The sequence below is a fragment of the Panthera onca genome, chromosome E1 (genome assembly GCF_046562875.1).
Source record: "Panthera onca isolate mPanOnc1 chromosome E1, mPanOnc1 haplotype 2, whole genome shotgun sequence".
NCBI classification, from domain to species: Eukaryota; Metazoa; Chordata; class Mammalia; order Carnivora; family Felidae; genus Panthera; species Panthera onca.
In genome coordinates this window covers 4,988,449-5,012,094 of record NC_138352.1, presented here as the reverse complement: position 1 = coordinate 5,012,094, position 23,646 = coordinate 4,988,449, and the positions used below count along the sequence as shown (strand labels likewise).

The window sequence follows — 23,646 nt, the reverse complement described above, 5'->3', positions numbered from 1 at the left end:
CAAACTTGGGTGTGAGCATCCTGTGGCTTTGTAATTCTTTATGCCTTGTGAACCCATCCACGTGGGGCTCAGAGAATTCCTAAACTTATTCCCCACAACAGGAGGCTCCAGGTTAACCTCAGATACTTAGAACATTTACCGTGTGATTTACATGTATTATCATATTTCAATGTCCTAATAAGACTTTTAAGATGGACAGTATTATCATTATTATATTACACATCTAAGGAAACTGCCACATAAAGAAGTGATGATATGTTTCCTTGGCTATTATGTTTGAAGAGGCTAGTGAATAATCTGGATAGGCAAGAGGAGAGCACTCCCAAGAATGAACAGATAACCCGCCCTGAGTTCCTGCCTTTACAAAGATGCCTTAACTACAAAGTATTTGCTACCCACCAGCCCAGCTGACCTCGAGTTCATGGTTGATAAATTCTCTTTGGGCATCCCCTGCTGATTTCCCCACCCAGCTTCTGGCATTCTCTTACAGTTCTGCAAGCCCATCCCCCTTGGATCTAAAGCACAGAGCTCGACGTTCCGAAGTGTTCTTAACCAGCCACTCCTGCATGTCCTCAACTGACCAAATGACCCAGTGACGTCCGGTGTCCCTGGGGGTCCCTCCAGGCTGAGCCCCTACAAAACTCTGACTTTGGTGGGGTATGATCTCACATGGACATAGCATGTCGTTTACAAACCAAGTTGTGAGGAAGGAGGCTGGCTGTTTAGACTAATTGCGATTTTTCCATTCCCAAAGATCTCCCAGATCTGGAAAATCTACAAGGGTGACCACAGGGAAAGATATGAAATGGGTCCTTGGTGTCTTCTCTACCGTGTCCGGGGCTGAATCTCTGCATAAGCATCTTGAGCAGTTTTTATGTGCTCAGAAGGGCACTGAGGTTTAGGAGGGGCTAAGAGGAGAGGGAAGTAACACATGATACCTGACCTCAGATGACGTGCTGTGTAGTGAGACAACTAATCCCATATTAAACTAAGGCTTCTAGCAAAGCGCAAGGCCCTCCTTACCCTGCATAGGATTTTTAATTGTTTAAATTCACTGCCCGTATGTAGAGGTGTGCTGGCCATTCTTCTCCCAGCCCCACCACCTATTTCCTCAAGAAATCTGTATCTGCCAGGTCCCTGAAGGCATTTGAACTTGCCACTTCCACACCTCGTTGCGCTAAAGGAACGATTCTTTGCAAATGTTGGACTGAACTGATTTGGCCCCAGTTGCTGAGCGTAGCGAGATAGCTCTTCCACTGAAAGCACACCCACTCTGATGTCTATTAAAACATCGGCTAAATGTTGCCATCATGATGAGGTCAGAGGCACAGAGGCTTTGTGCCTGCCTCACGAGTTATTAACTGTGGGACCTTAGCCAACGGGTACAACTCCGTGGAGTTTGCTTCTTCCCCAGTTAAGCAGGATATATGTTCAAAATGCCCAGGTTCCTGCACCACGGGATTGAAAGAGTGTGGGTGAGAAGTTGCAAATGGGACCTTGGGAAGTGCTCTGGGGGGTTCGACCAGTTCACTTATTTGAATGGTTAAGTACAGATGAACCATACATCCAGCCGCCATTAGCTCATGTGTTCTGCACGATTTCAGGAGCACGTGTCTTATGACCACGAGTACCTGAGTAACGCCTTCTTCTGGATCCCTGTCGCCGCCTGCTTTACTCCTTACATTGCAATGAGCAGCATCAGCGACTATAAAGTAAGAAGAGTTAACAAAGTCCTTATGTGTTCCTGTTACTCACAGACCCCTTCTCCACTATGATCGTTCCATTTACACGGAGGTGGTGAGCCCAGTTTGTGTGCTTGCAACAATGCATCGCCAGGCATTTTAAGAAAAGGTTGACAAGGGGCGCCTGGGTGGCTCGGTCGGTTAAGCGGCCGACTTCGGCTCAGGTCATGATCTCACGGTCCGTGAGTTCCAGCCCCGCCTCAGGCTCTGTGCTGACAGCTCAGAGCCTGGAGCCTGTTTCAGATTCTGTGTCTCCCTCTCTCTGGCCCCCTCCCTGTTCATGCTCTGTCTCTCCCTGTCTCAAAAATAAATAAAACGTTAAAAAAAAAATTAAAAAAAAAAAAAAAAAGAAAAGGTTGACAAATATGAAGCAAAGGTTACTTCTCTTAAACAAATTTGGGACCTCAGGAAGCTTGGGAGGTACCATCAGCTAACAGGGAACGGCAGCCTTCATCTGGTTCATCACTGAGCTTGTTATGGATGACCGCAACCTTCTGACATCATCACAATGCCCCACTCAGGGATGGTTTTCACTTTCAGAAACTACACCAAGTTACTCAAAGTCCTAACCAACTCAGCACAGCACTTTGCCTTATTGTTGGAAAAGATGGCCCCTTTAAAGGTTCATTCGAGCTTCATTCCGTTGGAACATACTTGTACTAAACATTTTTTTTTTTAAGATATTCATCTAAAATTCAAATTTAATTGGCAGTCCCATGGTATTGATACGGCTTTCTCCTTAACCTCCACAGCCGGCCAATGGCGATGTCACGGAATTTGCTTCTGAAATATGTTTAGAATCTTTCCACGTTCCCCCACCCTCTCCTTCAACACCCTAGTCAGAGCCACTAACATCTCTCTCCTGAACGAGCACATCAGCCTCCCGCTGTTCACTGTGTGTGGATCCCCGTTAGTCTTCGTATCCGTGTGACAGAGCAATTAGTTAAAAACACACATCTAGCCACGTTGATTACCTGCCTAAGTCCCCTCTGTGGTTTCTTGCCAAACCGAAGGGTAAGAATGAAACTCTTGCTGCCTAGCTTGAAAAGCCATGCATGGTCTGGACCCGGATGTCTCTCTCCATTTTGAGACGACATCACTGTCACCCTGATGACTATGTCTAGCCTGCTGGCTTCTCTCCAGTTTCCCGAGAGCATCACCTGTACCCACGCAAGTCTTCTCTCCTATTCTCTCTGCCTGCCATGCTCCCTACCAGTCACCTGTATCACTCCCACTCACTGCTTAGATCCTAACTCGGGTCCTTCTCAAGAGAACCCTCTCTGACAGATAGACTAATTACAATTCACCTCCCTTCTTTTTTAAAAAAAATTTTGAATGTTTATTTATTTTTTAGACAGATGGAGCATGAGTGGGAGAGGGGCAGAGAGAGAGGGAGACACAGAATCCAAAGCAGGCTCCGGGCTCTGAGCTGTCATCACAGAGCCCAACACGGGGCTCAAACTCTCCAACTGTGAAATCATGACCTGAACCGAAGTCAGACACTTAGTCAACTGAGCCACCCAGGTGCCCCCAATTCATCTCCCTCCTAAAGGCTCTCACGTGATCCTTATCTTAACACTTTTAATTTTACTTCTTAAATTTTATTTTATTTTATTTTATTTTATTTTATTTTATTTTATTTTATATTTGAGAGAGAGCGGGGAGAGGGGCAGGGAAAGAGAGAGAGAGAGAGAGAAGGATTGAAAATCCAAAGCAGGTTCTGTGCCCAGTGCGGAACCCAATGCAAGGCTCCATCCCATGAACCTGGGATCATGACCTGAGTCGAAATCAAGAGTCAAACGCTCAACCGACTGAGCCACTCAGGCACCCCACTTTTTAAATTTTAATGTGAACAATTTTGATTATGTAGCTTTTGCTACATTTATTTCCATGTTGCTTTTATCTACCTTCCTCACTGCAACTCAAACTCCCCAAGAACCCCATGACCAACACAAAGTCAGGCACATGGTGTGCTCAGTAAACAAACACATCAACGAACAGAAAACGTCCAGCTCTCTAACACGCCCTCACTATTATTCTCTCTCCTGCTTTTTTTCTGGGTACATTCCCCTTTCCGGAATATTTGTCTCCATTCCAACTGTTTTCCTAACGAATGTCTTTACATAGACTCAATGTTAGATTTAAAATTTTTTATTACTTTTGTGCTTCACTGTTAGGAACATTCAAGTAACATTTTAAGCCTTGTGTTAAGACAGTCACTGCAACAATGTGGCTTATAGTGGGTCACAGTATCAAAATCAACTTCCTCGTTTTCCTATGTAATAGCGAACGATGTGGTTTACTTCAAGGCAATAAATCAAGACCATTTTTATGTTATTAATTTTAGCAGACGTCTTCTTATGCCAACCTAAAGAGCGTGTAATGAAATTGACTTGTTAGAAGAGCATTCCTTGGACCTAAAATGAAATGCCAATTATAAATGGACTGTTCACATCCAGCATAAATTTTAAGAGTCTTACGGGAAATTGCAAGCCTACATCTTTTGAATCTGTGTACAATTTGTGTTCTCGCAAAAGGAAGGGTAGGGGCGCCTGGGTGGCGCAGTCGGTTAAGCGTCCGACTTCAGCCAGGTCACGATCTCGCGGTCCGTGAGTTCGAGCCCCGCGTCAGGCTCTGGGCTGATGGCTCGGAGCCTGGAGCCTGTTTCCGATTCTGTGTCTCCCTCTCTCTCTGCTCCTCCCCCGTTCGTGCTCTGTCTCTCTCTGTCCCAAAAATAAATAAAAAACGTTGAAAAAAAAAATAAAATAAATAAATAAAATTAAAAAAAAAAAAAAAAAAAAGGAAGGGTAGCATTGCAAAGAAAAGAACAGGAATTTTCTCACTGAGGCAATGCCCAGTCATGTGGTGGTGGAGCATGAGCTGGTTATGTGAGTGCATTTCTCTCTTGGACGGTGACGTCACCATACGGTCCGGAGCACCACTGATCCCCCTGACAGAGGAGTATGGCAAGTGACCGTGTCAGTTACTAAATCGGTGTGATATACGAAAGGGACACGGGACAAAAGTGAATGATTTTGTGACCACGTATTTGCAATTTCTCAACTGTTCAGCAGTTTTGATGATGCCTCCTTTCCTTTACCAGAGCAAAGCTCACTCCCAGCTCCGGATTTCAGGCCTCTACCCTTCTGCTTACTGGTTTGGCCAGGCACTGGTGGATATTTCACTCTACTTCTTAATCCTCCTTCTCATGCAAATAATGGATTACGTGTTCAGCCCAGATGAGATTATATTTGTAATTCAAAACCTGTTAGTTCAGGTAAGTGGTAAAAGTTATGAGATACTTTTATTAGACTGCATTTCATGAATGCCGTAACATGATTAATCTTAAACTAAAGAAATTCACGTTACCTTTCCTATAGCATGGTTTGGAAAGGTGAGGCTTAAGGCTGACTACTTTCCTGGAGAGTAGTTATGTTATCCAACCTTAACATTTCTGCTTTTCAGATCTTGTGTAGTATTGGATATGTCTCTTCCCTGGTTTTCTTGACATACGTGATTTCATTCATTTTTCGCAATGGGAGGAAAAATAGTGGCGTCTGGTCATTTTTCTTCTTAATTGTAAGTACGCATTCAGTACACATCATTTTATTTTTAAATCATTTTTAAATAATTTTAAGAATATATGTCTTAAAGGCAAAATCAACGGGGCGGGGGGAGGGGGGGAGAATATCAAACTAAAAAAGCTCCTGCACAGAAAACCAAACAATCAACAAAATGATAGGGCAATGTATGGAATGGGGGAAATATTTACAAGCCATAGATCTAGTAAGGGGTTAATACCCGAGCTATGTAAGGAACCTAAATAACTCAATAGCAAAGTAAGCATCACCGTCATCATCCGATTTTAAAATGGGTAAGGGACATAGACATTTTTCTAAAGAACGCATCCAAATAGCTAACAGGTACGTGAAAATAAGCTTAATGTGACCAATCATCAGGGAAATGCAAGTCAAAACCACACTGAGCTATCACCTCCCACCTGTTAAAAAGGCCATCATCAAAAAGAGAAGAGATAAGAAATGCTGGCAAGGATATGGAGAAAAGAGAATCCTTTACACTGTTACCGGGAATGTAAATTGGTGCAGCCACCGTGGAAAACAGTATGGAGTTTCCTCAGAAATTAAAAAAAAATACAAGTACTATATGATCCAGCAATTCTGCTTCTGGGTATTTATTCGAAAGAAATGAAATCACTATCTCTTAGAGATACGTGCACCCCATGTGTATTGTAGCATTGTTCACAATAGCCGAGACGTGGAAACAACCTAATTATCCACTGACAGACGAATAGCTACAGAAAATGTCGTATATACATACCATGGAATATTATTCAGCCATAATAATCCTGCTACTTGCAGGATTAACCTTGGGGAGATTAGGCTAAGTGAAATAAGTCAGACAGGAAGAGACAAATAGTGTATGATTTCACATATATCTGGAACCTAAAAAACCAACCTCATAGAAACAGAGAAATGAATGATGGTTACCGGGGGCTGTGGGTGAGGGAAATAGGGAGATATTGGTCAAAGGGTACAAATTTCGTTATCAGATGAGTAAGTTCTGGGGATCTGATTTACAGCATGATGATTATAGTTAACAAGGCTGTACCATTTACTTGAAAGTTGCTAAGAGAGTAGCTCTTAAATCTGCTCATTGTCACAACAGAATGGTAACTGTGTGAAGTTCGGGATGTGGTAACCAACCTTATTTTGGTAATCATTTCACAATATATATGTGTGTCAAATCATCCCATTGTACATCTTAAACTTACGCAATGTTATATGTCAATAATATCTCAATAAAGCTGGTGGAAGAGAGATGAACCATTTAAGGATGAAATTAATCCAACCAAGAAATAAGCTAAAATAAAGAATTTAAGAAAATAAGAAATGCTATAAAAGCACTGGTCGGGACCACTGAATTCTGTTAAACATCCATGAAGATTGCATAGCTTTGGGAATCATGGTTATAACATATTTATATTTTCTTTTTTTTTTCTTTTTCTTTTTTTAATTATTTTTTTTAACGTTTATTTAGAGACAGAGAGAGACAGAGCATGAACGGGGGGAGGGGCAGAGAGAGAGGGAGACACAGAATCGGAAGCAGGCTCTAGGCTCTGAGCCATCAGCCCAGAGCCCGATGCGGGGCTCAAACTCACGGACCGCGAGATCGTGACCTGAGCTGAAGTCGGACGCTTAACCGACTGAGCCACCCAGGCGCCCCAAACATATTTATATTTTAAAAATCCACAAAGTGTAATAGTTCCTTTTATAAAGCGAGCATAACTTTAACAACAAATCCTAAGAAAGAGCAAAAAAAAAAAAAAAAAAAAAAAAATCAAATTAGCCTGGAGAATCAAGGACAGTTCCCTAAACAAAAACATGACAAAGAAAACCCAGAAGGAATTTAAAAGAAGAGGAAAAGCAGGCCAGTGATTTATTTCAGATTGTGATGATGGTTCAGTATGAGCAGCTATCAAACCAGCAGAGGAAAACAGCATGAATTAAGAAAACACCATACAATTCCTTTAAAAATGCCCAGTAAAAAGTATAAACACTGGAAGGACAAATTACTAAAAACCAAACTAAAAACAAAAAACATAGTAAGCTTATACAGCTGTTTGCTTAATATCAGCAATAAAACAAAGACACCTGCAAGAATCAATTGTAGCACCCTGTGTCAGTGAGGAGGCATAAAATACACACGGATTCATGGTTTATAAGAAAATAGAGTGTCGCCATTGTTTTGAAAAATTATCTGTTAGTAACTGTTGAAAATTCGAATTCACATAAATGTTAACCTGCATTTACACTTCTCAGAATCTCAGAATGTTTCCTTGAAGACGGTGAGTGTCGATCTACAAGGGTTTGTGTAGACCATCATTTACAGGGGCAGAGACATGGAAACAACATACTTTCTGAAGGCAAAACCGTGGAATCCTTGCACATCCAGTCAAGGAAATACTGTGCAGCTATGAAGGTGAAATAGCTGGTGTGCCTAAACCCAGACAGGTGTCTATGACCTGCTGTGAAATGGAAAAAAAATCCAGAGTAATGTGTAAGAAATAGCCCTTTTGTCAGAATCCGAATTTCAGCAAGGATTCCAGCTGATTTGTGCACGCGCTGAATTTGAGAAGCCCTGTTGTGTCTTACAAATGTCAGTCACTCCAATACAGAATCGTGACACAATCTCGTGTCACAAAGAAAAAAAGAAAGCAAACATCGTGGCAGTATGGCCTTAGGAGGCAAAAGTTGAAAATGGGAACCTTTGTGAGATGAATTCTCACTCTCTCGGAAAACATCCTAGAATTCAGATTCTTTCACGTTAGTGAAATTAGGCTGCACTTTATTTTTTAGATCACCATCTTCTCGATAGTTGCTACGGATCTAAATGAATATGGATTTCTAGGGCTATTTCTCTGCACTATATTAATACCACCTTTCACACTGATTGGCTCTCTATTCATTTTCTCCGAGGTAAGTAATTTCACACCTGCCATAGGGTCATGAAATGCGTGGCCATTGGAGATAGCTTAGAATATTGTAAAAATGTAGGTGGAGTCCTTATCTGTACAATATTTGAAGCCTCTGTCTTTGGAGAGATCATTCTCTTATCATAGGCAAGGGTCATGTTAGTCAATAAGGAAGTTCTGCCTTGGTTCATGAAGGTCAAAGGCAACTCCACAGTAGTGGAATGTTATAATTCTCATGATAACCCTCTCTCCTGGGAACAAATGACCCTAGTGGGAGGCTAATGAGATGTGCTTTTTCTGTTCATTTTAGACATATTAGGTTTAAGGTTCCTAATAGGCATGCGGTGGGAAATATGTAGCCGGTAGGGTGTTGGAGTCTGAAATTCAGCATGTGGTTACTGAGATTCATTAGCATATAAGTGACATCTAAAGCCATGGGGCCAGATTATATAACCTCCTGAGTCAGTATAAAAACTGGGCCAAGGGTTTGGCCTTGAACTCCAAAATTTAAAGATTGGGAAGAGGAAGAGTCAGCAAGTCAGGTTGAGAAGGAGCCCATGAGGTAGGAGAAAAAAATGGGGGACCGTTGTGTGCCAGAATCTCTTCTCAGAAACCCTCCTTAAACACTAAAAGCATCCGTACACTGGGTTGTGTGCCAGATGGCAATAAAGAATGTTTCAGGAAGGAGGGAGTGATTCAGCCATTAACACAGAGGTCTTAAAAGTTGACAACCGAGAAGAGACCGCTGGATTTGACTACATGGAAGCCATTGGTGATATTTACAAGATAGAACTCAACGGAGGTTGAACACAAAACCCAACAAGAGGAAGCTTAGTCGATAATGTGAAATGAGGAAGGGGTACAGGGCCTAGAGACAGCGACTTCTGGTTTTGCTGAAAAGAATAACAGGGAGATGGAAAATAGTTGAATGAGGAGAATAGTAAGCAATCATTTCAGAAAGTAGTCAGTAGCACTGACAGGAAGTACTAAAAGAGTCCTTGCCCTACTTTTCAAGTGAAGTCAGCAAAGTTGATGCCTTTGTTGTTGTTGGTTTGTTGTTGTTGTTTTATCACAGCCTCCTCCTCGGATGCAGTTCAGGGCAGGTGGCATTGGATTCAGTCAGGGTTAGTGTTTTGCCGCGTGAGTCCGACAAAGAAAAGGATAAAGGAGCAGCAGTTCTGTATAAGGAGGAATTGTAACAACAGACCAGGGAATGACGCAGTTAAGGAAATTAGGAGGTTTGTGGACAGTGAGAAAGGGGTTGGGTCGGTGGGTTGGAGGGTCACCAACTCCAAATCACGGAATAAGGCTAGTAGAGCAAGGAAGCTGAAAAAATAAAACATGATAGACAGGGCAAAGATTAGGGGGTCTGAAGTTGATTTGGGATGTGGTCCAGTTATTGAAAGTGGGTGACCAAGGCACGTGGGAGAGCAAGATCATCTGAAAGAACGCCAGGGTCCTGGCAAACTGTTCAATGAGAAAAAAAAAAAAAGTCATCTTTTCTAGACGGTGGATGGCGGTGACGGTGGATGGCGGTGGTAGAGATTCACTATCTTAGCTTAACATTTTCAGAAAAAGGTCCTGGGAAACACAGCTCAAGAAACAAAATTGGCTCTTTACTCTTTATTTACTAAAGATTTGGGGGATGTTTCAAAATGTATTGTGACTCTCATGAAAATCATGCGCTTAAGTATTATGCCTGTGTATTATGTATGCACATAAAATTATTGTGTATTGTAAATCTAATGACAACCATGGAAAACTCCAGGCGAATAGCTTTTGTCTTTAGCATGAGGGGTTGTCAGGACTATTCTCAGAGCTGGTGGAGCAAGGGACAGAGCAACATAATGGTTCCAGGGCCGTTGGACAAGAAGAGACAGAAGGAAAGCAGATGTAGAGAGCAAGGCAGGTGAAATTAGGGGAGAGGGTTTGTCTTAAGATGAATCCTGCCCATGGCTTTGATGGGTCAGGACAAATCCTGCTGACGCAGTGTATAGAAGCATCTGAGCTTAGAGCCAAGCACAGGATAACAGGACACTGAGTGACCTTGAAACCAAGGAAGACACATTACGCAGAAATTGACTTTTACCTGATGCACAAGAGAAAACTCTGGCAAGGTCATTTAATGGACATTCGTTTATCTTAGATGAGATGAGATTCAAGAACAGATAGAGGTTCATCTAAACATGCCTTGCCTCATTTTGCAGATTTCTCCCGACTCCACGGATTATTTAGGAGCTTCAGAACATCAGATTGGATTTCTGGCCCTGCTAATAGTAAGAATACATTTCCATTTAAATGTTTTTGCATGAGAGGGACACATTTGGATGCTTAGCATTGAGTTAAAAAGTTTGATATTGGCCCTTAAAAGTCCAGCATTTTAGGCGTCTGAAACAACACCACACACACACACACACACACACACACACGCATGCACGCACACGTGGGCTTTAAAATCTGGACCATATGTGTGTAAAAATCATCTGACACTGAGTATGAAGTCCAAGTTCGCGATGGCACGAATAGCCTAGTACCAACTTACTACTATCTGGTCTGTTGTGGTTTCTCTGAAAAGTAGTGAAGTTAGCTCTGAGAGTTTCATTGGGCATTAGATCCTCTTTCAAACTTGTGAAAATGTTATCAGACCTACCTTTGTACATATGCTCAAACTCCTTAAACAAATTCCAGCGCTGAAATTGTTGTTTTTATGGCGATTTCTAATACTAATTGTCTTTTTCTCCCCTTAGCCTTACCTTCACTTTTGCATTTTTGTTTTTGTTCTCCGGTGTCTGGAAATGAAGTTCAGGAAGAAATTAATGAGAAAAGATCCTGTGTTCAGGTTGAGAAAATTCAAAGAAAATTTCATGTTTTATTTTAATACTCATTGCGGAAAACATTTTAATATGCCTAAGTTGATTACGTAAAAATTACTGCACGGGATTGTTTTCTAGGAATTGTGTACTATACAAAATTATTATAATTCATGCTATTTTAATGAGCTTGCTACAGTGAGAGAAGCCACATTAGCACACATAAGACGCCAAAAAATTAAGGAATACCGTAATTTCACTTACATACTAGAAGAAAGTTATATATGAGAGGTCAAATCTCGAAAATAATGGCTAAGTGTAGCCAATCCAGGAAGATAGAATAGTCTGAGCAAAAGAACAAAAGTTGATATAAACACCACCTTCCTATAGATTTGAGAAGGCAGCTGGAAAGAACTTTACATTTGTGTCAAATGATAATAGAAAATTAAGTCGAAGCTAAATTTTGGAGGGTTTTGGAATAGAGAAGCATAGAGGAGATTTTGCAGATTGCATAACGGGAAACCGAGACCGGTGTGGTTTGGAAACTTCGCCTAACTTACAAAATATGCATCAAGTTCAAGTGCGAAGTAGGTGTTAGGGCAGGAGTATGACAAGATGACAGCCATGTTTTAGGAAATCTGTTTACAGCAGTAATTTGTAACAGTATGAAGGAGGGAGCTGAGAATCCACAGTCCTCAGTGGTGGGGATGATGAAGCAAAGAATTGAATTGAATTGAATTGAATTGAATTGAATTGAATTGGTAACAATCAGGAATGGGGGATTCTGACCTATTCCTAGGAGAAGACAGTGCTCACTTACTGATGATTCTGTGCCCTGGATTTTCTGGGATGCATCCCTGATTCCAACTGTTTTAATCCACAGTTCTTGCAAGGTCTTCAGAATTCCATCCATGTCAAAATTACAGTTGCTAGGTGCCTTTTTCGTGCAAATGGTGGCCCCAAATCCTTTGCCAGAGAGTATGTACTATTTTATTATTAAAAAAAAAAAAAAGCCACAACTGATGAGGAAAATTAAACCTAGGCAGAAAGCAAGGATGATGTAAGAGTAGCCTCAGTTGCCTCATTGATGGAAACCAGGCTGTTTGCAAGGCAGACAGTAGAGAGCAGAAAAATGGAGCCTGCGTTGTACTCAGAGTTCATCTATTCAAATGATCGAGCAGTCTGCAGAATGTTCACTATTTTTGCGACAAGCGTTTCAACTGGAAACCTGTTATTAACAGACTGTTTTGGTTTTAGAATTTCTCCAAGAGGCAGCGATATTTGTCCAAACCCTGAAGAACCCGAAGGGGAGGATAAAGATGTTCAGATGGAAAGGATGAGAACCACAAATGCAGTGACGGTTGCCGATGTCGAAGAGGTCGAGCCACTACACATCTTCATCCAAGAAAGGGGGCTACTTCCCCATCTCAGTCTTTTGAGAAACACTTTGAGGTTCTTTCATCGTCACCCACGTAGCTCAATACTTGACATCAGTGACTAAGCAGTGCCCACAACGATAAGAGAACAAGGGAAATACACACACGTGCTCGTGGACACAGATTTGTTAATTTAGTTTTCAGGGTCGCAGTTTGGGGAAGCAAAGCTAAACATTACAAAACCTAAGTCAGACTTTGTGAGTTTTGTGAGCTGAGTAAATCTTGCTGCAAGACGAGACGGTGTATCCGGGGCGTATGTGTGTTTGTGTGCATGTGTGTACGTGTGTGTGTGTGTCTTAACAGCCCTGTTGGGTGGGTGGATGTGTCTATTCCTATTTCCAGAGGAAGGGCGAGGACAGATCATGCGATACGGTGCAAATGTTATCTCCTACAGGGCGACAGACTGGGAGGGCTCACTTGAAAATGGCAGTTTCTGGGGAAAGGACCTGTCTGAGTCATGACTCTGCACAGGGAAAAATGTGGCTGGAGGGAGTGGGGAACACTCCCTCATTTCAAGGTGAGAAGAAAGGCCCGTTGTTACTTGACTGTCTCTGCAGAAACCGGTCATCATTGCGAGCTGTCTGCGGAAGGAGTATGCGGGCAAGAAGAGGAACTGTTTTGCCAAGAGGAAGAAAAAAGTGGCCATAAGAAATGTCTCCTTCTGTGTTAAAAAAGGTTGGAGAAAGCAGTTTCAACTGTTTGCAGAGCTAGCTTGATCTCTGGAGATGAGTTCTTTGGGAGGGAATAATAGTTCCTGAATATGGGGCCCTCTGTTGATGATTCTACAAAGCAGCCAGCTCGTCAGCAGGCACAGGCACATCCATCCTGCTTAGAAGCCTCAGTGATGATATAACAGTGGGTTTTTTTTTCTTTGCCTAAGAAGACAGCTATGTCTGTTCTATTAAAACAGGCAAATAGACAAAAAAGCGTAACAGCGGGAGAAACAAACAAAAAACAATAAAACTCCAAAAAACAAAAACAAAAAGAGGCAGTCTTTCTATTAAGAAGGCTGGGGTAGCTTTTAAAGTAATATCATTTATTTCATCCAGGGATTGTGGACAGGAGGCAACTCACTGGGGCCCAGCAGTACATTGTGCATTCAAGCAAACAACACATTTTGGACAAGGGCCCCTTAAATGCAACAGACTCTGGGATCAAAATTTGTTTCAATTCCAGCTCGGCATCTTATTGGCTCTACGACCATGGGCAGCTTACATATCCCTCCTGAGTTTCTTTGCCATAAAAGGAAGCCAATAACAAAGCTAGGTGTTTGTGGGAGGGAGGAGGGGGATAGGTGAGATACTATATTCGTGCACTTGACACAGAGCTTGACACATCGTGAGCCCTCCAGTGGTATTTGTCTTTGTGCTGTAATTATTTGAAGCAATAACTCTGAGCCCACCTGTCTCTTTCAGGTGAAGTCATAGGGTTCTTAGGACACAATGGAGCTGGTAAAAGTACAACTATTAAGATGATAACTGGAGACACAAATCCAACCTCAGGGCAGGTCAGTAAACACACAGAAATCTGGTCATTAACGCCGCCTAAAACAAGCATTAACTAATGAACACCGATGACAATCTTAAAAACACGTAAAGGATCCTTTCTTATTAATCCATTGATTGATGCCTTGAATGAAGAGAACTAAGTAAAAATTTCTCTCCTTAATTCCAAAAATAGTTAGGTGCTGAACAAGGGCTACATAGTATCTCTAATATCCTTTTTATCGAATGAAAGATAGCAACACTAAAAGGAAATGTTTGGGTAAGTAAAGCTGAACACTAGCTTTATTCGTGGTCAAATGATTTGGGGTGTTTTGGTTTTGGTTTTGGTTTGGGTTTGGGTTTGGGTTTGGGTTTTGGGTTTGGGGTTTTTTTTGACTTGTGTATCCTGAGGACTTGTTGAATTGAATTGCCAAGATCCAGGGCCCAGGGAGCAATCATGAAGAGAGGTTGTGCAGTGGTGTGGTTTGCCACAGAGGTTTCCAAGTTGTCTTTCCATTTCTACGCTTGCCTCACACGGCCACCGAAGCAGTCCTGAAAAGATGCAGATGAGATCATGTCTCTATCCTACTTAGCATCCTTCAGGTAGATTTGACCCCAAATCTTGGGGCGCCTGGGTGGCTCAGTCGGTGGAACGTCCGACTCTTGATTTCGTCTCAGGTCATGATCCCAGAGTTGTGGGATCGAGCCCTCCATGCTGAGCGTGGAGCCTGCTTGGGATTCTCTCTCCCTCTTCCCCTCTCCTGCTCTCTCCCCACTTCTCAAAAAATTAAATGTAAATAAATAAATAAATAAATAGGAAGATCCAAAATCTTTACTATGACCAAACAAGGCCCTGCAAGATCTGGGCTCAGCTCACCCCTTACTCAGATTGGCCTTTGGTCACCTTCCCTCTCTAGGATCTTTGGGTTTATGTTTCCATTGGCAAAGAGTGCTCTTCCTTCGGCTTTGCATAGACTTGGTTACCTCCTTCTTGCGACCTTAAAATTCACCTCCCCAAAAGGACTTTCCCTGACTACACTCGTAGCTACGATGGATCTTCACTTTTTATTCTTTATCACATTTATTGCCTTGAAAGCAGCAAGCGGGGGCTAGAATTCATCCCCATATGTGCTGACGTGCTTTTATTTCCCATTTCTCTCTCTAGATTGAAAGTTCTGTGAGCCCACATTAACTAGTTGTCTCCTCTTTCGTACTGGGGAGAGAGAATATAGCATCAAGGTCAAGGGCTTGGATTCTGAAGGCAGATCCCAGCTTTAACCCCCGGTTTACCTTGTGTGACCTTCTGCCCAGGTTTTTAAATCGATGCACACATTAGTTTTCTCCTATGTGAAACAGGGATGATAAAACTAATATCTGAGTCAAATACAGTTTTTCTAAGGGTAAAGTGATTCAAAACACATAAGATGCTCAGATTCTGGCAACTAGTAAGCCCTGGTACACACGACCTGTTAATGCGATCATATGGCACAGTGACTAGCTCATAAAAATAAAAAAGTGCTATGTATCGGTATTTATGGGTTCCTGTGGGCCAGACTAGTGCCCAGGACTTTTCGTTTATTACCTTAGTACAGGATTTCGCAAGCCTGGCACTGGTAACATTTTGGACTAGACGATTTTTATTGTGAGGGACTGTCCTCTGCCTTGTAGGATATCGAGCAGCCTCCCCAACCTGTATGCACTCGATCCCAGCAGCACCCAAGTGTAACAACCAAAAACAGCTGCAGACATTACCAGATGTCCTCTGGAAGGAGGATTGCCCCTAATTGAGGATCACTGCCTTATTTTACGACAAACTTGTGAAACAGATCCTATAATTATAGCTAATTTGACATTGGGGAAATAGAATCCTCGATGAGTATCAAATCCTTTGAATGTTTAGATCAGTGAAGGAAGTCAAGCAACGGACAACCAAGTAAGCGACCCTGAACTCAATCAAGGTAATGGACTTGGTAATAAAGTCTAAACTACAGTAGAGGGATACGACAATGGGGGATATCTTCCTTTTGATTTCTGGCGTTATTACCATCTTTTTCCTAGAGCTAAGTGATCCCTTATTTACTTTTGCCCTCTTGGCTGCCATGGGTGTGAGAGAAGGGCATCCCTGAAATATGCCCTCACGTGCACATACACAGGTATACACAATTTTGGACTGAATGTGAGAATGAACTTTCTGTGCAGGTGGTGTTGAAAGGGAGTGGCGAAGGAGCCTCCCTCGGGTTCCTGGGGTACTGTCCTCAGGAGAACGTGCTCTGGCCCAACCTGTCAGTGAGGGAACACCTGGAGGTGTTTGCCGCCATCAGAGGGCTGAAGAAGGGGGACGCCACTGTCACCATCACACGGTACATGGGGGGAGACACGCCCGTTCACTCCTGGAGGGATGTGGTAGGAATGACGTTGACCCAGAATTAAGGAAGGATTAAGACTCAGACCCGAACTGATGACTCCATTCTTGTGGGAGAAGACTTTGTCACCAAGAAGCCAGTCCAGTGTTGTCTTCTCACACATTAAGCTGGAGAGAAAATTTTCATATTATTCTCCTTTTAAAATATAATTTATTGTCAAGTTGGTTTCCATACAACACCCGGTGCTCATCCCAACAAGCGCCCTCCTCCGTGCCCATCACCCACTTTCCCCTCTCCCCCAGCCCCCATCAATCCTCAGTTTGTTCTCTGTATTTAAGAGTCTCTTATGGTTTGCCTCATATTATTCTTAATATGGAAAGAAGTCATTGAAAATATGTATTTGACCGCCAAGAAAGGTTCATGAAGTATCCTAGGTAGTTTCGATTTTATGATCACTCAGAATACTTTTTTTTAAAAAAAAACTTTTTTTAAGTTTATTTATTTATTTTGAGAGAGAGAGAGAGAGAAAGAGAGAGAGCATGAGCAGAGGAGGGGCAGAGAAAGAGGGAGAAAGACTCCCAAGCAGTCTCCATGCTGTCAGCGCAGAGCCTGATGTGGGACTCGATCTCACAGCCGTGAGATCATGACCTGAGCTGAAACCGAGAGTCAGATGTTTAACCGACTGCACCACCCAGGCGCCCCGATCACTCAGAATACTCTTTTTTAAATGTCTCTTAATATAGTGGTTGCTCTGATTTGCCTATTCATCTACGTATATTCCCCATCGTGTGGCGGTAATATGGATTGACTTGCTCCTCTTCCTTCAGGTTGGCGGATGTGCTCAAGCTTCGGGACCAGCTGAAGCTGCCCGTGAGGACCTTATCCGAGGGAATAAAGAGGAAGGTAGGAGGGGGGGCTCAGCGTTCCTCTGCACACCCCACATGTCGGCCCCAGACACGCTGTTCCTCTCGTTCCAGCTGTGCTTTGCGCTGAGCATCCTGGGAAACCCATCGGTGGTGCTTCTGGACGAGCCGTCCACGGGGATGGACCCCGAGGGGCAGCAGCACATGTGGTGAGGAGGTGTCATGAGTAACCCTAAGTGAATTTATTAATCCTATAACAACTGACCTTCACAATCGTTTATAAGGTGAAAGACACCGCATTATCAGATAATGCAATACTAAAGGGGGAAGGATCTAATGTCTTATCACAGCCAGTTTTTATTCAGGGGAAAAAGATCATTCTAACACCTTAATACTCAGTGAATTTCGTTTTCCTGGTAGGTCTTCTGGGTATGCGTGGCCCTTTTTATACTCAACCAAACCCACCTATTATTATTCAGGCTTGATTTCTGCAGCATCACCTGATACACAGTTCTTATGGAGGAAAAAAAAAAAAAATCCCAAGTCCTTAGGAATATTCTAAGATCATTCAGCCCCAGCCATGCTCTGAATGATATACTCTACCCAATAGTTTGGTTATTTACATGACTGTTGTCCCTCCGAAACTCCTTGCTAATCTGAATTCACTAGTTGCCTCATGGGTGCCAATGGAGGTGCATTTACAAGTCTTTTCGTCTTGCCCTGAGCGTTTCCACTAGGTAACGTGCCCCTTGACCTAACTTTAGGCAGGTGATCCGGGCCACCTTTAGGAACACGGAGAGAGGCGCCCTCCTGACCACGCATTACATGGCAGAAGCTGAGGCCGTGTGTGACCGCGTGGCCATCATGGTGTCTGGAAGGCTGAGGTGGGTGGCCGGCCACACCCACACTTGGTCTCCAGTGGGACCTGAGCAAAGCACATTTCCCTGCACCGGGTTATCCCCATACAGGGGCGGGAGTGGCTGCCTGCTCCCCCTCTGCATGGCTCTGGCCTCCCGAGGCTGAAATTCACCGGCAATAGATTCACCTTCTTCTCCTGCGTGACTTTGTCTTCCTCCAACCTCCAGATGTATTGGTTCCATACAACATCTGAAAAGCAAATTTGGCAAAGATTATCTGCTAGAGATGAAGGTGAAGACGCCCACCCAAGTGAAGCCCCTCCACTGTGAAATTCTGAGGCTTTTCCCCCAGGCTGCTCGGCAGGAAAGGTAAACATAGGTGTTAGTTTGTTTCATTGTTTTGTTTTTCCGTTCTCTATTTCTATATGTTGTGTTTTTTTATTATGGCGAAGAGAAACAAAAGCTTTACTTGAGCTTTTATTTATTTATTTATTTTTAACTCTATGGTCATTGCGAGTACTTTAATTATTAGAGAAAGGCCCAATTCCAAAGGATACCCCAGCAAAGAAATAAGAGAACAATGTGCTGATTTGGAAGCTGACTGTTGTAAGGGAATTCACATATGTTCCTGGTGGTTCTGTCACGTGCCGGGTCCCAATGCACGCGAGGACCTAGGTCATCGTGATCCTTTCTAGAGGGTAAAACCATCCCCATTAAATGCATTAGTGTACAAAGCCCATGCCCAGTACTAGACATCAGTCAAAGCTCGGTGAGTGGTGGCTCTTAGCATTTTTGTTATTATCAGTAATGGCATTTGAGGCTCAGGTAGGTGAGATAATGCCAAATCCTAACGGTGGAGCCTGGAGGTGAACGAAGTCCTTTTTACTTAAATGTGGATTCTCTTCTCACGAAGAGGGATGATACGTAATCCTGCTCCTTCCCTTCTTGAGGTGTAGATGCTGCCGGTTTCCTCCTTTCTGTCTCCCAATCCCCCCCAAGAGGAAAAGGGACCCTTATTGTAAGAGCCGCCTCATGCTTCTGCTTTAGTAAAGTGACTTCTTGTTGATTAAAGAGCAGCCACATGATGGCTGCGTCCACCTGCAGATGCACACAAAATTGGGGATGACATTGTTGCTGCCTTTTCCACATGCGTTCGTCCATGGTTATCTTCTTGAAACCTGAATCTCAACCTCACTCTCTCTTTCTCACAGGTACTCCTCACTGATGGTCTATAGGTTGCCTGTTGAGGATGTGCGACCCTTATCACAGGCTTTCTTCAAATTGGAGATAGGTAAGAGTGACTATTGAGAGATAGGACGCGGGAAAACAGAGAAATTCAAATCTCGTGTAAGACCAGCATAGAGTTACACGGACATGAAATCATACTGTCATACCATAAATAAAGGATTAAGACTTTTCATCCAGTGGTTCTCACCCACGAGTGATCTGGCAATGTCTATGGATATCTTTGGCTGTCACAACCGGGGGTGGAGTTGAAGGGTGTGACTGGTAGGTCACCCCCAGGTCAAGGCCAGGGCTGATGTTAAACATCCTGTAATGCACACAGGTCAGCCCCTCCCATTGCGAAGAGTGATCGCACTGAGATATCATTAGTGCCAAGGTTGAGAAATCCCCTCCTAATTGAATGAGGCTCTAGAGGGAAGAGATCGTTGGCATCTGGGGCTGGAGTGTCCACAAATTCTTACAAAAAAATAAAAACAAACAATATATGATTGCTGTTGTCTGTAGGTACTCTTAAACAGCACTGGATGTTGATAAGGGGGTTCCTCTCTGTTGATATGGGCTAAGCCATAATTCTTTTCTAGACTCTTGGATGGTGATCTTTATATACTGCTTTGATCTACCATGGGCTCGGTATTTGCCTATCATGCCAGTGTACGAAATCTGATAAAAAGCTGAACACCCTCCCCTTCTTCTTGATCTGTGCTTTCTTGTCCCCTGTCCATCATTAGAAGCCCCAGGATTCTAGTTCTTAGAGAAATGTTTCTCCTTGACACAAGGTTAGGATTGCCCCAGATAGCTTTTCTCTTCACTTTCTCCTTCTGCCGGTCACCCTTGCTCTAGGGTCTATGTATCCATTTTCACAGTGGGCCATTTTGGCCTAGTGATCAATTTTGCATCATTCCAGCGGGAGGGAATCCCACAGCAGACTCAAACCAACATGAAGTGTTTCATAACCAATTAGGGGCAGGGAGGGGGATGTTCCAGGAACGCCGCCTCCCTGGAGTACAATGGAGCCTTTTCTTAAGAGCCTTCTAATGTTTCTGCTTTTAAAAATGTTCCCTCCCACCTCGAGTTCCTTCTGCCGTGTTTAGTTTGCTAACAGTAAAGTTCTCACTTGGAGGAAAAACCCAACTTTTTATCACAGTTTCCCGCTCCCCTGTGTCATGGAAACGTAAGTTAGCATTTTTTTTCTCTCCGAATGTTAAGTTACACACAGTCACATTCTCAGCTGCAGTACATGTATTCAATGAGGTGGGCCCGATAGCGCGCAAGCACAACGCATGCCCATGACCATTCCTCTGTCGTGCTACACACACTCATTCTCCCACGCCATCAGATCACTCTGGGGTTTTGCAGACTGCAATACTCCAGCCTCCCATGCCCACTCCAGGTCGGAGCTGCTTAATATTTGGAGACCCGAAGCTAGGGAGGCAGGATGGTTGGTCTTAACTCCCTTCTTATACTTTTCCCTCCTCTGCTCGTAAGCTGATGTTTTAAGCCTCTCCAGTGTGGAGTGTAAGGGGAGGGAAGAAGAAATAATATGACAGCAATGCTCGATTAGATTAAGCTTTGCTTAATCTAAGTCCCTTTGAGCTGTACAAAGGTACCGGGGCCTCCTGTGCAGAGATGATCAATCACTGGTCCTTTCACGGGGTGCCTTTGTGAGTTCCTTCAAGACTCCCTCTCCCCTCCCGTCTGCCACCTCTGACTACAGCTTCCATTCTGGAGTGGGCGATGCCTTCTCCTCTTGGTCTCTGCGTGTCTTGCAGCCTCCGGGCCACTTCTTGGTACCCCCTTACCCTTCCAAGAGGTCTCTTGGGGTACCCCCCATGGGATGCACCACCTTTGCCTCTCCACACTCTGAAAGTGCAGGGCCATCACCGTCCACAATCCTTTACATGTTCCCAGACATGAGTCAAGGACCCAACCCCGCGTGTCCAGACTGCAAGCCGATCCTACCGCATTCTCTGTCCACATCCGGTAACTGTCCACAAGAAACCTTTGCTTTCTAGTCTTACCTCTCTGTTCATTACTTTCGTCCTTTTACGTGTCTGCTCGTTTGAGGTCTTAATCACAGTCTACACGGATAACAGTAGGTAAAAAAAAAAAAGGGGGGGAATTAGACAAATTTTGGTCTATGAAGGGACCATTTGCAAAGGGGCAAGGCTCAACGTAAGTACCCAAGGCTAGAAACGGGAAAGATGTTGCCATTCTTAGGTCCGAAGAGACTAAGAGAGGGAGCAGTGGCTGGAATCCAGGAGTAGAATCATGTAGAATTTCCACCTTGTGGGAAGCAGGGACTTTCAATCAAGGCGCAAAGTTGATGTGAGGGAGGGAGTGAAGGAAGGAATAAAGGCCTTGAGCCCCCCTCTCCTCTGTCCCTCCTCATGAACTGCCACTGGTAGAAAACACCAGAAAAAGCCTCTTAAGTCAGCCTGTGGAACAAAGATCAGAGTGAAGAAGAGGGAAGGTGGACATAGAGGGGCACATGCTGGTGTTCTAGCCCAAAGGGAACCATCTCTTAGCTTACCCTGCATAGGTGACCTGGAGCCCCTTACGTTGTGTTCCAGTCTTGTGTGGCCCTGCCCAAACTCTAAGACAACGGGAGAGTATTTCCAGCTTGTTACAAGACCATAGGGTGAATCTGCCTCTCCGTGTTCAGTATACGTGCTTCCGAAGCAAGCACGTGCCTTTCCATATTAATCCGAGAATATCTATTACCTTATGTTTTAGATTTTAAAATCTATTTGCATGTACATTTTTGTACATAGCTTGGTAAAACTCTCCAGATAAAAAGGATGTGAACTCCTCATGTGCACCCATCTTTCTGCAGTTAAACAGAGCTTCGACCTGGAGGAGTACAGCCTCTCTCAGTCCACCCTGGAGCAGGTGCGTCCGTTTTAGGGACTTTGTTCCATCCGTGGGACAGAAGTGTACAAGCTGTGCCCGTGCTTTGCACTCGCTTGGAGCTGCGGGAGGCAGCGTGACCTCCCCGTCTCTTCATTTCTCGCCCCTCTCAGGTGTTCCTGGAGCTCTCCAAGGAGCAGGAGCTGGATGACTTTGACGAAGAACTTGACCCCTCAGTGAGATGGAAGCTCCTCCCCCAGGAGGACCCTTGATGCGCCAAATACCCTATGTTTCTCTTTAAGCTTCTGCCTCGTTTGAAAGATAATATTTTATATCATTAATATATCTTATCTCAGACATGATATAAAATGCTTTTGAAACTCATGCCACCATTTTTCTCAATAATATTACATATAGTGGGACTAAGGAGCCAAGTCAGTGAGAACAGTCGTGAAACCAGACCACGCGGCTTCTATACCAGCAACGAAATCCCACATTTCATAGGGTAGTCAATTAAAAATGCATTTATTATAGAATGTTTGGGTTTCTGAGGATGAGACAGAGATAGTTTTATTTTCTGTCTTCAAACATCAAAATACTGACTATCTTCTTATCCTTTTGAATGCAGTACATAAGTACAAAGTAAGACCTAATCCTGATTTTGGGGGAAAGGGAGGCAGTGATTATTCAACAGCACAGTATTTGCTTTAAAAAAAAAATTTTTATTTAAATTCCAGTTAGTTAAACATACAGTGTAATAGTAGTTTCAGGTGCACAATATAGTGATTCAACACTTGCATACGGCACCCGGTGTTTATCACAAGTATTCGCTTTTGGTAATTCAGTTGATTTGGGTTTTTGTTGTTGTTGTCGTTGTTGTTGGTTTTTAATACCTGCATTTTCCTTTTCTGTCATTTTTCCGATTTTCTATTGCACAGTCTATATTTTGTCTGTTGTGACCGTACAGGAAATTTGAAACCTATTAAGTAATTTCAGTAGGAATTTCAATAATCAAGTTGACGAAAGTTTAAAAATTACATATCTTACATACAATCTTGAAACATATTTCTGATTTTGCATTTTTTTTTTTATGATGCAAGCATCTATCCTCATGCACATCTTAATTTCTCGTGTTGATGTACGTTACGACCTCTCTAACTGGTGACCCTGTAGACAGCTTAAAATCAATGCAATATACTTGTATACTCTTACTTGGGTGTTTTGTTGTTACTGTTACAATTATTGTTGCCAGCTGTTACCGTCTGAATTGTGTTTCCCCGAAATTCATATGCTAATGCTCTGAACTGTGTGACGGTATTTGGAGATGGGACCTTTAAGGAGATAATTAACGTTCAGTGAGGTCATAAGATCGGGGCCTCAATCCAATAGCACTGGTATCTTTATAAGAAGGGGAAGAGACGCCATATCTCTGTGCACTCACAGGGAAAAGATTACATGAAGACACGGCGGGGTGGCTGTTTGCAAGCCAAGAAGAAAGATGTCGCC

At 43.2% G+C, this 23,646-nt stretch overlaps 1 protein-coding gene across 4 annotated transcripts in view; it reads left to right on the top strand.

Moving 5' to 3' along the window:
• Window positions 1–23,351, top strand: part of ABCA9 (ATP binding cassette subfamily A member 9) — a 62,510-nt gene extending 39,159 nt beyond the window's left edge. For all 4 annotated transcript variants that reach the window (XM_060645578.3, XM_060645575.3, XM_060645579.3 and 1 more), the window contains exons 23-39: window positions 1,605–1,712; window positions 4,846–5,019; window positions 5,208–5,321; window positions 8,120–8,239; window positions 10,443–10,511; window positions 10,983–11,074; window positions 12,303–12,423; window positions 13,039–13,156; window positions 13,897–13,988; window positions 16,165–16,325; window positions 17,156–17,231; window positions 17,306–17,400; window positions 17,956–18,075; window positions 18,277–18,417; window positions 19,260–19,339; window positions 22,127–22,182; window positions 22,314–23,351. In XM_060645578.3, coding sequence (XP_060501561.2) covers window positions 1,605–1,712; window positions 4,846–5,019; window positions 5,208–5,321; window positions 8,120–8,239; window positions 10,443–10,511; window positions 10,983–11,074; window positions 12,303–12,423; window positions 13,039–13,156; window positions 13,897–13,988; window positions 16,165–16,325; window positions 17,156–17,231; window positions 17,306–17,400; window positions 17,956–18,075; window positions 18,277–18,417; window positions 19,260–19,339; window positions 22,127–22,182; window positions 22,314–22,412 — 1,836 coding nt within the window. In that variant the 3' untranslated portion in view covers window positions 22,413–23,351. The remainder of the gene's footprint in view (window positions 1–1,604; window positions 1,713–4,845; window positions 5,020–5,207; window positions 5,322–8,119; window positions 8,240–10,442; window positions 10,512–10,982; window positions 11,075–12,302; window positions 12,424–13,038; window positions 13,157–13,896; window positions 13,989–16,164; window positions 16,326–17,155; window positions 17,232–17,305; window positions 17,401–17,955; window positions 18,076–18,276; window positions 18,418–19,259; window positions 19,340–22,126; window positions 22,183–22,313) is intronic.
• Window positions 23,352–23,646: the final 295 nt, after the last annotated feature.